This window comes from Moschus berezovskii, chromosome 25 (genome assembly GCF_049115385.1).
Source record: "Moschus berezovskii isolate FMDL1 chromosome 25, NW_MosBer_1.0, whole genome shotgun sequence".
Taxonomy (NCBI): domain Eukaryota; kingdom Metazoa; phylum Chordata; class Mammalia; order Artiodactyla; family Moschidae; genus Moschus; species Moschus berezovskii.
In genome coordinates, this window is record NC_142484.1 from 30621744 (window position 1) to 30636662 (window position 14919).

The 14919-nt window shown below is 36.3% G+C and overlaps 1 protein-coding gene across 1 annotated transcript in view; it reads right to left on the reverse strand.

Annotated features, from left to right (window-relative positions):
- Nucleotides 1-1003: 1003 nt before the first annotated feature.
- RSF1 (remodeling and spacing factor 1) overlaps nt 1004-14919 on the reverse strand; it is a 153127-nt gene continuing 139211 nt past the window's right edge. The window contains exons 14-16 of the mRNA XM_055416058.2: nt 13553-13773; nt 11195-11383; nt 1004-8538 (exon numbers count right to left, since the gene is read on the reverse strand). Of these exons, the coding sequence (XP_055272033.1) occupies nt 7973-8538; nt 11195-11383; nt 13553-13773 (976 nt within the window). The 3' untranslated portion in view covers nt 1004-7972. The remainder of the gene's footprint in view (nt 8539-11194; nt 11384-13552; nt 13774-14919) is intronic.

Consider the following 14919-nt stretch of genomic DNA (forward strand, 5'->3'; position numbering starts at 1 on the left):
CAACTACTAAATGATCACAGTATAGAAGACCAATTCTCAGTTTTTAAAAGAACTCTTATATTCTCTGGTCTCATGGCCTGAAAGGGATATGGGCTGACAGTCATGTTCTGGACCCCACTCTCAGCTCCAGAAAAGAGCTTTGAACTCTCTCAAGTCTGCCACAGCACTGTCACCCTTGGCCTCCAACACAGCACCTCACTTCCATTTAACCAATTTTGTTTAAGTGAACACTTCAAATAAATCACTGAGAAGCACTACAGCCGATCATTTCTTGCTAACATAAATAAGTTTTCACTTCATTGAGTGAAATTCTGATCCAAGAATTTCTTTACTTAATAGTTTATCAGTATTTTGTATCAGAACTGCAAATAATTAACTCTACTAGTTCGTTGGGGGAAAAATGAGTTTGTTGTGACTCCTACTATTTCAAGAGTAAGGAAAATCTATGGAATCCAACAGTTATAAATGAGAATTATAATGAGGATTGGAAGGGCCCCTTAGAAGTCTAACCCCTTTTAAAATGTGTTTATCTATTAAACTCCTGCCAAATGGCAGTTCAGCCTAAACCCAAACATCCCTTATTGGTGAGAGTTTGCTCCCAAGTTATTAGAGAACTCAGTAAAAAAGTATTTCTGAAAAATAAATGGAAAGCTTTTGCCTTATGGTTTCTGCCCTCTGGTCTAGTTCTGTGCTTCCACAGGGCAACACAAAACAAGTCCAAGGTCTCTTTAATGTGTCAGTCCTCCAGAGGCTGAAGATAGAAATCAAGAATAGCTTTCAAGTATCTGTAATTCACATCCTTGGCAAACAGCTATAACAATTATTTGGGGAAAATTGATGCACTTGCAAATTTACTTTCTAGATGGTAAGAGAACAGTTCATGTTTTCTGGGGTGATAAAAACTTTCAACCTTCATCAACAGTAACAGAAAATTCTTAGCTTTCTATGTGCTACAAAGTTTAAAATAAACTAAATTTGCAAACACATCATGCTAAATACATCAAATTATTTAATTTTTTATTATGACAATTGACATATATTAAGTGAAAGAAATGACATAAGTATTATAATAAAACATTTTGAAAGAAAAAAGTTACACAATTAGGCCAGTAGCCATAAAATAGCTTTTAGGCCTATTTTATAACACCAAGAGTTCTGATCAGACTGTAGTGAGACATTGAACATTTCATTAACAAAAATATTGGCACGAGCCACAACATATTTTGGTTGTCACTTACAAGGAATATTGTATTCAAACAACTATGCACTGCAATTCTAACACACTAGGTGTTCATACACTGCAGTTAACCCCTGAAGCTTTAAGCTACCAGGAATTCCCGTATTTTCTATGCACAAAATTTACTTTGTGCGTTATTGGAATCACACTTCCAGTTTTCATGTTTTTCCCCCCCTTACACATGCAGTATGTCTTACGTGGCAGAGAGCATGCCAGCTTCTGTTTAGCTAATACCACATTCCTTATTACCTCAAGAGTTTTATGTTAATCTTGGAGTCTGCTTTAGCGCTCATCTCCTAGAAACAAAATAAAGCATTCTGAGAACGTATCTAGGAATATTTTTTATGCATAGGAAAATAAAGCATTTCATATAAGCATGTCTGAAAACCCAAGAGGCATTTTGATCAAACACTCCCTGGATCCCAGCTATTAGTTTAAAATGGGAATCTAACATATACCATCTACAAATTCTTATCTGGGATTTATATTCTTTGCCTGGAAATTCATGATTCCCAAGCTTCATTTCTGAATAGGCAAGGATAGCAAAGAAACTGACATCCCACAGTAACTGGAAATAGATAAAGGTAACTTAGAAGTTATGAATTTAATTCTTTACAAGAATACACTTGTGCTACAAAAGTGAGAAATCAGAATGGTACATTATCAGATAGCAAAAAGCACTGGTGTTTAAACAGAGGTGTCATTATAACTCATCAAAAATGTGCCATGTAAAAGACTGCTATAATTAGCAGCTCTATTAAGATTTCAAAGTATTTATCAAGTAAGAAGGGAATTTGAATTTGAATCTGATATCCCTTCCTGCCATGCCTCCAGCAGACAACTATTCCTGTGGAATTAAGTCTACTGAATTGAGTCTACAAGAACCAAATTGAACAATTCTAGTTTTTACTTCTTTTACAGATTGAAAAGAAACAAAGCTGTGTTCCACTCCCAATCCCCTCATCCCAACACAGGGTACACCCTTTCAAGGTGTATAAAAAACCCCTGGCAGGTTTGGGCAAGCTACAATTCAGATACCATGATCAAGACATTACTTTCATAATAGAACATAACACCAGACCAACATTGAGAAAACCCTAGTTAAGCATCACGAAAATCACACACTTTAAGAAAATATCATTAACTGCCAAATGTGAGCTATAATAGCTGTTCTAAAATTGAAAATCCATTTACACTAAAATAAACTAAATCTATGTATGGATGTCTAAGTATGTGTGTGTGTGTAATTTTCATGCAATGATCTTAAAGCTTTGGAGACAGGTTATTAGCCTAATTTCAAGGCTTGTCCATTTAGCAGTATTGACATGCACCAGCTCTGCTAAAGGACAGAATGAAAAAGACCATGGCACAAAATTTTAAACAATTTTAGGTTTAATTACATAATGCACCTGTAGATGTTCTATCATAAACACAATTGTAAAAATCTACATCCTATTTTAGGGTATTTTCCACCTCCCATCCCTTAAAAGCTGTACAGTTATAAAAATGTGACTCTCAAGCAAAATAAACTTTTTTTCTTTTGCAACATACAAAATAAGTTAAATGATTCAGAAGGTTTTGAGCCATTAAGTCTCCCAATAACTGTGTTCTTGGCCATCCAATAAAACGTGACATGCAGCTAGCTCCTGGTCTAAGACCAGAACTCAATAAATACACGTCAAACAAAACCCCAAACACTTAAATTAGATTTCTTTAGAAACTGATGAAAGTCAAGAAAACATATAGTTAGGGCTAACAATTCCATTCTTAACTTACATCATCCAGTGGCAAAATGAACAAGGCAGGTCACTCAGTCCTTAGTGCATTTTCTAGCTTGTACCGGTTTGGCAAAAAAAAAAAATGTAGTTCCTTTAAAAATGTTTTTTTTCTCATTCACAATGTCTAAGGAGATTAATTTCTACTTGTCTAATAATTTGTTATGCCCTCTCATATAACTTATGCATAGGATAGACATCTTAGTTTTTAAAATAAAAATCTTTATTAACTGAAATCACTACAATGTGCCAGAATTGTTTTCTGTATTTCCCAGAGTGAAATGGTATAAATATAAAATGAAAAAAAAATTGACCTTACATGAGCAAAATGAAAAAAAAATTCACTAATGGAAACTGTATTCTAATCAATTTCGGAGAGGGTTTACATGAATTTTTAAGTGTGAGTGTACCATCTAGAGTAGTGACATACCAAGTACACTACAATTTGGCTTATAATGACTACTGCTTGATTCATGGGGAATGACTATCTTCATATGTTACATAGTTACTTAGCAATTCTTGGCACTCAAAAAAATGTTAATGATAATTTAAGAGTGAAATATTTTGAAGACAAATTATTAATTATACATATAACAACTCAGTTTAAATACATCGATAATAAAAGTTCTTGTCTTTCAGGATTGGTATAAAACAATGAAGTAAATCAGCAGTTAGCTTGCCACTTCCAAGGTAGGATTACAGGTACACTGGGAATGGTGGATAAAATAGGAATGGATTTTATTCTAAGGAGGTTTAATAACAGATATTAAACAGAGGACTAGGTAGATACAGAAGGTATGCAGTCTTGGCATTCTTGCTTCTTGGGAGAACCAGGATGTTAAACCAAGAAGAGGAACTTCACTATTTTTCTCTAGGCTTCCTGTAATTAAATTATGTTCATAATCTCACATCAGTTACAATTATGTCTTTTTTCTTGTGTCAAATAACTTCAAAGGGTTCATTTTTATTTCTTCTAATATCTAAGATATGTATATACATATTAACTTATATATATATACACATACATATATATGTTCATTCCATTTTAAAAAGATCTGGGCTTTTGAATACTTGTCCTATAGCTGTGAGGCAAAGCCATGAATCAGGGACCTTGTTCACTGTCGGTGAAGGGCAGCCTTCACAACTTTTTCTGAATATTGAACTTACAGATTCAGTTAGATTCCTTTCAATTGTACGGTAGGACTAGAGAATGGCTAACACCTCTTATACCCACAAACATAGGCTAAAAAGGAATTCTTTGTGACGGAGAAAATTCCATCAACCCCACTTTAAAATAGCTAACATTTCCCCTCTTTTTAAACTCTAAGCAGGCCTACATTTTTCTTTATATGTGTTGTGTATCATGGGATGTGTTCCATCAATCGAAAAGTAAAAACTGGAGTTTGTAATGTCCTGTTAATTTGTTTAAAAATCTTTTTTCCAACAACTTCTTTAGCATTTGAAGTCCTTGATTCTTTGGTAGGTCATTTAAAAAAAAAATCAGACATGAATTTATTCTAAATGAAACTCCTTTTTATTCTCGGAATCTGCAGCCTTGACCAACTGGAAAAAGATGTGCCAAGGAAATCCATCCTTAATAAATCAGGTATATTCTTGAAAATATCTCTGCCATCATTCTCTAGTACTGTGCCAACAATAGAAAATGTTTACACGAAGCACTATTTCATCAGCACATGTCTACAAAATGAAAACATATTATTTTCAGTCTGAGTCTTCACAAATTTTAATTCAAAGTTTCTGCTTTGTGAAAATTTGGCTAGTTTTCAAACCTTTACAGAAACTGCAAACTAAATATTATGAGTACTAAACTACATCTCTCCTTAATACATTTGCTATAGTGGAGTTTGATATTGGGAGTCTTGATTTATACTTCCAAAAAGGGGTTTTAGAGTATTATAGGGTTCTATTATTACACAGCAGCTACTGGGAGCCTAAATCCATGATGAGTACTCTAATTACAAGAATCCAAGATGTTCTAAACTCTAGATGAATTGCTGCTTTCCTGTACAGCAGTCCTAATGTCTGAATTAGGACCGTTCCTAATGACTGAAGTATGTCTTTGGATATAGAACATTCTCTTTTTCCTACATTTTGTTCTTTTTAACTTCTTCAAAGCATGTTCAGAGTTGGTATTTCAGCAAACACAAGACTCTCTGAGGGACTGAATCTAAACACCAAGCAGCAGAATTGTTTGTGAACTGTTCAACATTTCATCAGCCATAATTAACCTATCTGCATGATTATTTGTAACTGTCAGGTGCTTGGATTGTACTCTTTGTAGATGAAGCAAAGTTAACTGGTTTAATCAGAATGTAAAGGGAATTCAAAAGGAAACACTCACTATTGAGTTCACAAACACTTAATTCAAGTTTGGTAAGTAACAGGCAGCAAAAGTGGCATCAAAACCCATGTCAGTGAGACATTTGCTAAATGGAATACTCAGTCTTTACGAAGATAAAAATTAACCTTTTGCTCTGTATGGCAGAAAGGTAAAAAGAACTTATTTCACATTAGGCATCCTGTAAAATAAATAATCTACCCATTTAATACTTCTTGTCGTTTGCTTAACTGAAGAGAACAGGTTGAAGCAGAAGCTCGTGTGTCCGGAGGTAGAGCAGGGATTTTCTACACCTTAGTGGCTTTACCCCATTGCAGGACTAAAATGGTAGCAGAAGATGGGGGGCAGGATAGGCCACCTGCACGTTCTAACCACTTACCATGTGTTAATAGGAATCCTTCTATTGCCTCCTGTTCTATATAGTTAAAGGCTCACATTCTTAACTGACTTTCAAATAAATGGGACAAACCTAGCTAGAAAGCAGGCCTGGTAAGTGAATGTGGCTCCTTACATAGCCCTGCTTAGTGTCTGGGAATATAAGTCCTTCGCTCCCTTCTGGTATAATATTGTCTCAAAAGAAAAATCACAACTTGCTTGGAACCACATGCTACTGGTGCATCCTATTTTTAGGCTGCTTTCATTATTTTATTTTTTATACAGATACATATACACTGCTAGAATCAAAGCAAAAATATTAATGGGCAGGTACTACAGAACTAAGGTGAAACAAAACAAACAGGAACCAACAAGTGAAAAACGACAGCTATAAACTTTCAAGGACAAAAGATAAGATTTAAGGGCAACACCTGTGAAGGGAGGAAAAGAAAGAGTATGAAGTTTCTAGAGGTATTTATAATGCAAGTCTAATGCCAGCTTTTTAATAATATAAAAGAGAAGTGCTTTATTATTCACTGACTAGAACACAGAATGCTTAATTTGGAAAGAAAAATTAATGAAGTTCCTTGGGCCAGCAGCAGATATGGTGTGTCCATTGCCGGCAACAGACACAACACTGAAACAGAAAACCCAATCCCAGGGCAAAAGTTTTCACAGAAGTAATGGCTGAAGGTTTCAGAATTTGACAGGCAAGGTTTAATCACAAGTGCTACACTCTGTACAACGTTATTTATGGCTCTGCCTGAAATTTTACAGCTGAAACAGAAACTAAGACAAAGTTCATATTTTAGTGTCAATTACATGTTAGGTATTTAGTTAGTTACAAACCCCTATTTTCTTGAAACAAACAGCTTATCTTTCTTTAAAATGTTGAGATGTTTGAAATGGATATATCTATTAAGTATATTGGTGGTTTTCAATCAACTCTATGTTGGTCATGTGACTGTTAATGAATTTTAATAGAAGTCTAACGGCCAATGGCCAAAACTACATTCAAACCCTGCTAATATATCCAGGCAGATAGGAAATTCTAACACACACACATACACATACACACACGCGCGCGCGCGCGCACACACACACACACACACATGCTAAAATTCAAACTAAAAACCTCCCAAAGGAACTGCTTTGTTTGTAGACTTCAATTTGAAGTAGATACTAAGGGCAAGAATAGACCAGTTAAAATTCACCTGAAAATCCTTTCCCCTTCTTCAAATGTGCTAAAATACTGCAGTCAGCTTAGCATCCATCTCTTCATGTATGTTATGTATAGGTGTATTTCTTTGAAAATGATAATTCAGATATTTAAATATTAAGTGGCCATAAAACAAGAGTTACATTATCTGCAAAGTTTACAGTCCACTCAGGTCTTAAGAAAGACCACACTCATTTCACTAATAACTCTCCATGATGGCATATTAAAGGCCACGTCATTACCACTGCATAAAGCTGTTTAAAAAAATTTGCTATTAGCACAACCTGGTTGTCAAAGCTTCATTATACATTTTACTATACAAATGCTTTTCAGATGATTTTTTTTAAAAACAAGAAACTCCGCTATAACAGAAACTTAGGTTACAGTTTTTTATGATGGTATTTTTTTATCGGTCTCTTCTTTTTTAAGTGTGGTTATCTCCAATAGTAAACAAGTTGATTTTATGAATGCTGTTACTAAAATGACTTATGTATGATGTTATCTACAATTCTTAAATTGCAACAATACTTTTAAACAGTCTGTTAATCATCATCTATGCCATGAATGTTTAAATATAATATATATTTAATATGAAAAAGCTAAAAGCACAAGTGCTTTCTCCCACCCCTAATTCTGTTTTGGGCCCTCACAGATTTGGAATGCATTCTTATCCACCCTTTTCACAAAGTCAGGAGAGCTCAGGAAATATAAAGTCAAAAATATACAAATCTTTGTTGTTATAATAAGATTTTTTTTTCCCCATGACTGAAATTACCAAGGACCATGAACTTGGAAAAAGAAAATCAGAAGGAATTTACAGCAATTATTTATCTTCAAAGTTCAAAACTGGTCACTTCACAGAAAGACTTCAGGGTCTGTTGAAATTTTTCTTCTAAAAAGTCATTCTGTAGTGGAGTTTTCTAGGAAAAATAAAACAGCTTTTAATAACTGGCCCGCTGGTGTGAGAGCTACCGTGGAATAAATTAGCACAAAAATGGAAAAAAGTCTTATAACTGTTCACTGTTACAAACATAATCAACAAGGTCAGTCACTCTTAAAAGCTCATCTTCGTCCTCTTCTGGTGCCCCTGCCTCCTGCCCACCACTTGTCCCATTGGGGGCCAGGCTTGCACTGGCTGTGCTGCTGTCCTTGGGGGTCTGAGGCTTCTCAGCTGGCTTGCCAATCAAGTTTTCAATAGCTTTGCCAGGACTCTGTCCATTGGTGGAAGGTAGGTCCACTAGGCTATAGTCCAATGGGCTCCCCACCTTGCCTACATTTTCAAAGTCTTCCTCATCACTGTCTATCCGATAGGGCTTTTTGGTGCTGTCTTGTTCTGAGGGCAGGACCCTGGGCTGGCGGTCATGGGCAGGTTGATCTGCATCTCCATGAGCATTGTCACAACTCTCCTCTTCATCTGTCTCGATCCGGTGTAGTCGTTTTCGGGATGGTTTACCTTCTTCTTCCTCCTCATCTGCTTCGGAATACTCATCTGTGCTTCGACCCCGTTTTCGAACTGACCGCTTTGATTCTTTAGCTAGCTCATCATCTTCAGAGTTCTTGGACATATAGCTCTCTAGAATAAACAGCACATTTAAGCCATTGGCACAGTTAACCATTAACAAATATAAGTAATCCTCTTCTTCCTCCCATATTCCTCCCATGTCCTACTTTCAGACTTGCTTGTACATAAATATTTCCCTTCAATAACTGGCCTCATTTCTCTCTCTTCTCATTTTCACAATGCCCAATATGATTCACAGTATACTTTATCTTATACTTTAAGAGAAAAATCCTTAAATTAAATAAAGACAGGTTGGTCACAAACTAAGAAACTCCTTCCTACTAACCCTCAAATTAGAGAATTGTGTAAACATAGCGATAAGGAATAATTAAAACTAAGCACTGCATCTGAAAGACTGTACTCTCTTTCCACGTTATTAAATGTCCCTGGTAGCCCTTAAATGTTTTTTGTCTATACTTGATCTCACCTGGTCTCATGGCTTTGCATACCACCCATTTGATGGTGACTCTCACATTTGTTTTAGGCAACCAATCCCTAAATTCCAGGCTCATGTATCAAACTGCCTACCTACCATCTATGCTTGGATTTCTAAACAGGCAGAACCAACCTCTGACACTTCCTCCTCAACCTTGCACAATTGTGGTCTCTACCATCTTAATTATTGACAACTCGATTCTTCTAATCACTCGGTCATCCTTGATTCCTTTCTTTTTCCCATCTAATCCAACAGTAAATTCTGTGGGCTATATTCAAATATATCCATAATTTGACTCCTTTTCACCCCTTTACTGCTACTGCTCTAGTCTCACCCACCATCATCTCTCACCTGGCCTATTTTAATGACCCCCCAACTAGACTCCTAGATTCCTTCCCTATACCCTTTAATTTACTCATAACATAGATACCATATTAAAATGTAAGTCAGATAATATCACTCCTTTGCTCAAAATCCTACAATTATTGCTCATTTCACACAGAATAAAGTCCAAAGTCTATACAATGGCCTACTGCATTATCTAACTATCCAATATGGTACTGAACGGAGCAAGACTTTATGGTCCTTGCCCCCCATGTCTTCTGCCTGCATTTCCACAGACGAAATTCTGTGGAAAACTTTAGTAAAAGGATAAGTTTAATCAGAGAAATGAGAAAATGCAGAAATAAAAAGTCAAAGGAGATCAAATAATAATAAAGTAGTCATGAAGCACAGTCAAGGACCTTGAGTTACTTCTCAAAAGCTATAGATAACATTCTGAGCCTCATCCTGTGAGCTGTCTTACAGATACTGAAACCCGAGATGAAGAAGTTAACTACATGATGACCAGATCGTAGTTGTGACATGAGCTGCTACAATCCCAAGAACTGGCTTCAAAGAAACAGGAATAAACCAACCCTGGAACTAAAGAGTAACTGAACCTAAAACAACCAAGAGGATGCTGGTCAGACCACTGACGACCATTTGAGTTGACTGTGCTGTTTCTGCATGCAGCCCCTTCCCTCAGCCTATAAAAGCTCTCATGCCCTGCTTGTCAGGAGGGGAGTCAGCCTCTGAACAGATGTCCACCCTTCCTACCCCTCACCAACCCCTTCCACCTCTCACCAGTGCCTGGCATCTGAAATAAAGCAAACTTTCCTTTCCACCAACCTGGCCTATTTATTGGCTTTAGTGCAGTGAGCACCCGGACCCTACCTTTGGGTAACAGTCCCCACTCACCACAGGTGGGAATCAACTCTATTTTTTAGGTCTTTACTCAAATGCTGACTTCTGAGGGAGGCATTCCCTTGGTACTCTATCTGAAATTCCAACTACCCCCACAACCCTCCTTTTCTACTTTCTCCACAGCACTTATCTCCACCTAATATTCTGCTTATTTTTCATGGTTATTGTCTCTCTTCCTCCAACAAAAATAAGAATTACATGAGAAAGCTATATTTTTGGTTATTCTTTTCACTGTTCTATTCCCAGGGCCTAGGACAGTGACTAGTTCATTAAGTATTCATTTTTAATAGCTGAATTAATGAATTTATATTTGTCTTTAGTGACACAAGAAAAGATACACATTCACCCAGACATTTACCTCCTTTCTTTTAGTCTCCCATACCCAAATATTTTTTTCCCTTACTTTCCTGACTTGAGCTCAAATTTAATTGACAAGGATCTATGAAAGCAAATAATCATTTAAAATGAGAAGAAATCTAGAATAAATAACTACAAAGACTAAGTGGACATCACAAATTCATATTTAAGAACTTGTAATTCTGGTACGGTGCACAGCTAAAGCTATTAAGAAATAAAAGTTTACCGACTAAAGCTCACTGTCAAAGTAAAGAGAGAGAGTAGGCACTCTTGACTTGCAACTGTTCAGCTATTCAGGGCACAGGAGGCTATTTCAAAACGAGGGCCATAAATTATCAAGAAGCAAAAGAAATCTTGTTAACAAATCACAGTTTTCTGACACTCTTCTAGTTTCAATGAAGAATTTAATTATTACAGTGAAGAACTTAAAAACTAGTTATCTTATCAAGCGTCAGTTATTTAAACTACAAGCTAACCAGGCATAAAATAATGGGTTTTATCTCAAAGATACTATGGGCTATATATTAAATTTCTAAGAAATGGTACAGAATCATAATCGTGAGTTCACTTTATTATAATTTGTACTGCTGCCTTGTCCAAATGTTTGTAAACTGGAGAGCTATTCCTTACCTTCACTATCTGAGCTAGAGAGCCTACGCTTGTGAACTCGTCTGATTTCTTTACCACGTCGTAAACTCTTCTGGGAACCATCACTTTCTGAATCTTCCTTGTAGTTAATTTGTCTCTTCTGGTTCCTTCTAGACCTTCTTCGCCGAGTTTCTACAAAATCATCGCTAAAGTCATCACTAAAGTCACTTTCTGTTTAAAAAAAAAAGGGGGTGGGTAGAAAGGAAAAAGAAGTACAAATTTTAGTTTTCAATTCCACCAAACAGAAATGTTAGTTTAGCTTATAAAAATATAAAGCTATTACACAGAGTTCAGTCATAACTTTTAAATGAACAGTAACTTTTATAAATTTCTAATTTTCTTCTTAATAATATGAGTATATCTCATGGGAGTTTTAATGCCAAAGTTCACAAATGTATCCTACTAGCAGTCAACCTCAAGATTAAAAAATGTTTTATTGGGAATTCCCTGGCAGTCCAGTGGCTATGACTCTGTGCTTTCACTGCCAAGGACCGGGGTTCAATCTTTGGTGGGGGAACTAAGATCCTGTGACACAGCCAAAAGAAAAAAAAGAAGCTTTTCATAAACCTTATCTCATACAACCAAGAGCTACCCAGTCGGCTGCGTGGATGCCACAACTGTTCTTCTTGGTGGATGGTTACTGTTCTGCCTCATGATAACCTGCTGTTCCTATGAATACAGCTGTATGGCTACGTTCATAGCATCACAATGCACTGCAGAGGTTAAACTTTCTAACCACAGAAAACTGATGGGCTTGTTTCAAGTACAGAACTGAGGTTATACTTTTGGCTTTTACCCATGCAGAATTAAAATCTGCTGAATACAACTGACAGGGCTACTTTAACTCTCAAAGCACTGCTAAACAGCACTGTTCCTGTCATGTCATCTCTGATCAATAAACCAAAATCAGGCTATGACATTATGTCAGAGTAGTTTTCAGGAAAGCTAACACATTTCACTGAATCATCACATCTAGCTTTGTTCTCTAATGGATTTCAAATATTTAAAAACTGCTGGCCAACAGTTTAAAGGGATCCCCAGAGGCCAAATCTAGGACAAACTGAGTCAAAATAGTAACGGTAATAAGACCAAAATAAGAATCCATTAAATCCATACTGATACCAAAGAAATAAATATACAGGGCAGAACAGAAAACTCTTTCTTACAGAACAGCAAGTAATAAATAGGAAGGAAGGAGTTAGAAAATCATCAACAAATGCTAAAACTGGTGGATGCAACATCTGATAAGGAACACGGTATTTACAGCCTCAAAATATCTTGTATGACTTATTAATTACAAAGGAAAAATAATAGAGACTTGGAGGACATACATTAATTATGTGATATTCTGGCCAAAAATGTATAATAAGAATCTAATCACAAGGAAACATAAAACCAAATGAGTTATATTTTACAAAATAACTAGTGTGTATTCTTAAAAAATGCTGTGGTCAACAAAGACAACATTTCAGGAATATTACAGATAATAGGAGACCAAAGAGACATGAATAAATGCATAACGTAATCCTGAACTGGATCCTCAACCAGGAAAAAAGTGTTTACATAAAGGACAATATTGGGGCACCTGATGATATCTGTATGTGTACTATTGATAAGTTAATGGTATTTTATCAATATAAAAGTTCCCCATTTTGATATTATACTATGGTTATGTAAGAAAATGTTCTTGTTTTCAGCAAATAATCACTGATAAAGGGGCCTGATGTCTCCACTTACTCAAAAGGTTTAGAAAAAAAGGTAAACAAACTCCACAAGCCTGGCCCAAACTGGGATATAATACTCCTGTCTGTAGCATTTCCTCAGTAAGATGACAGCTGCCTGTCTGCCAATCCCATGGAGCATCTTATCTGTCATTTTGGCTGCCATGCCTCTCTTTACTTAATAGGGATGAGCATAGCTATAAATAACATCAACCACTGATAACTTATAAAAACTAATAAATCACTGATTATGATATAAATGTTAGAGGTAACTTGTGACCTTTCTCTGACAGGTAGACATCTGAGGAAAAATGTTCTCAGATTATTAAAAACGATTCCCAAGAAACACTCTGGAGGTGAAGTCTAGGCATGGAAACACATGGCACCAAAAGGATTCATCACAATTATAAACGAGTTTGGCATGAAGTTAACACATCCGTCCGTATCTGTCTTCTCAGACATGCTTTATGTGAAAGATTTAATTAATGGTGAGTTGTAAGAATAGAACACAAAGTTTCATCAGACAGCTTATATTACAATTGAACAGAATTTTAAGAAATTTTAATTCCAGAAGTTACAAGAATTTCCTTAGTGAGCTGTAGATATGAATTATCTTTACCAGAGTCTCTGCTGTTCTCCTCAGACTCCTCCTCCTCATCATCGTCAGAGCACTTTCTCTTTGGGGTCTTTCTCCGCAAACGCCTGCTTTGCCTCATAGGCCGGGAGGGGTGTCGCCTTAGTCTTCGGCTACAGAAATCAGTGTCGCTGTCATCATTAGATGGTGGGTCTTCTTCACTCTCATCTGGGTTCTCATCGGATACAACAAATTCATCCTGAGATCTATCCAAGAGAAACCGGATGAATTATGATGATACACTTACAACCATGAACCCATTTTGGAGTTCTGAGTCCAAATTCTAACAAGTCCAGTGAAATTATTAAGAATGTTTAATGGAAATATCTAGGTCATTGGATCAATTTCCCTGTTTATAAAATGAAGATCTCTTTTGCACCCATTCTTTTTTTTTTTTTAAGAAGGAGTTATGAAGATCAACTGATGCTCATTTTTGTACATAAATTGCTTTTGCCTCTTGGGAAGTCCATGTGCCTCAAATTCAACATGTCCAAAAGTGGACTCATTATTTCCTAGCCTACTCCTCTCTTCTGTTCCCTAGCCTGGTATTTGGTACTATCACCCATACAGTAATTCAAGGCAGAAACTTGGAATTTATCCCAATTTCTTTCTCCCTGTTCATTTCTCATATCAATGGCTAATTCCTCCTGAGTCTACTTCATAAAGATATCTCAAACCTGATACCTTTTCTCAGTTCAGGGTCTTATATCCCACCTAAACTACTACAGCAATTCCCCAGTCTCTTTAATCTCTATGCTTATTTCCCCTCATTAAATCCTACCAATGAATTCCAGGATGAATCTTTCTGAAACATAAACCTCATATTAGTCTGGTATTTAAAACTCTTCAGTGGGTTTGCAGGACAAACACAAAACTCCATCATCTGGTTCCTTTTTATGCCTTGGCTACATCTTCAGGAGGGCAATCTCTGCTGCTACCTTAATTCTTTTTATCCTGACAAACCAGGAGTTTCCTAAATATTCTATGACATTTTATGCCTGGCTGCCCTGGACAGGATTTCTTTGCCTAGAATACTTTTTTCTTTATACTGCTTCTAATCCCAAATTCATCAATCTGCCCAATTCATTCTTCACATTTCAGACAGAGCTTTATTTCCACTCTGAGGCTTTCCTTGACCTCCCTGAATTGATATGGCCCTCTTCTGTACCCTGACTTATGCTTTAGTAGCAATCATGCAGAAGGACTTTTCTGTGGTTTTTATGTTTGTTTCCTCCACTAACAATCTGAGAGGAGAAACTCTGTGGTATTCCTTCCATATATCTGCTCTGTAGAGAAGCTTCCTGACAGTATAGAAGAAGCTTCTATATTGTAATTTAGTACAGAATTACATG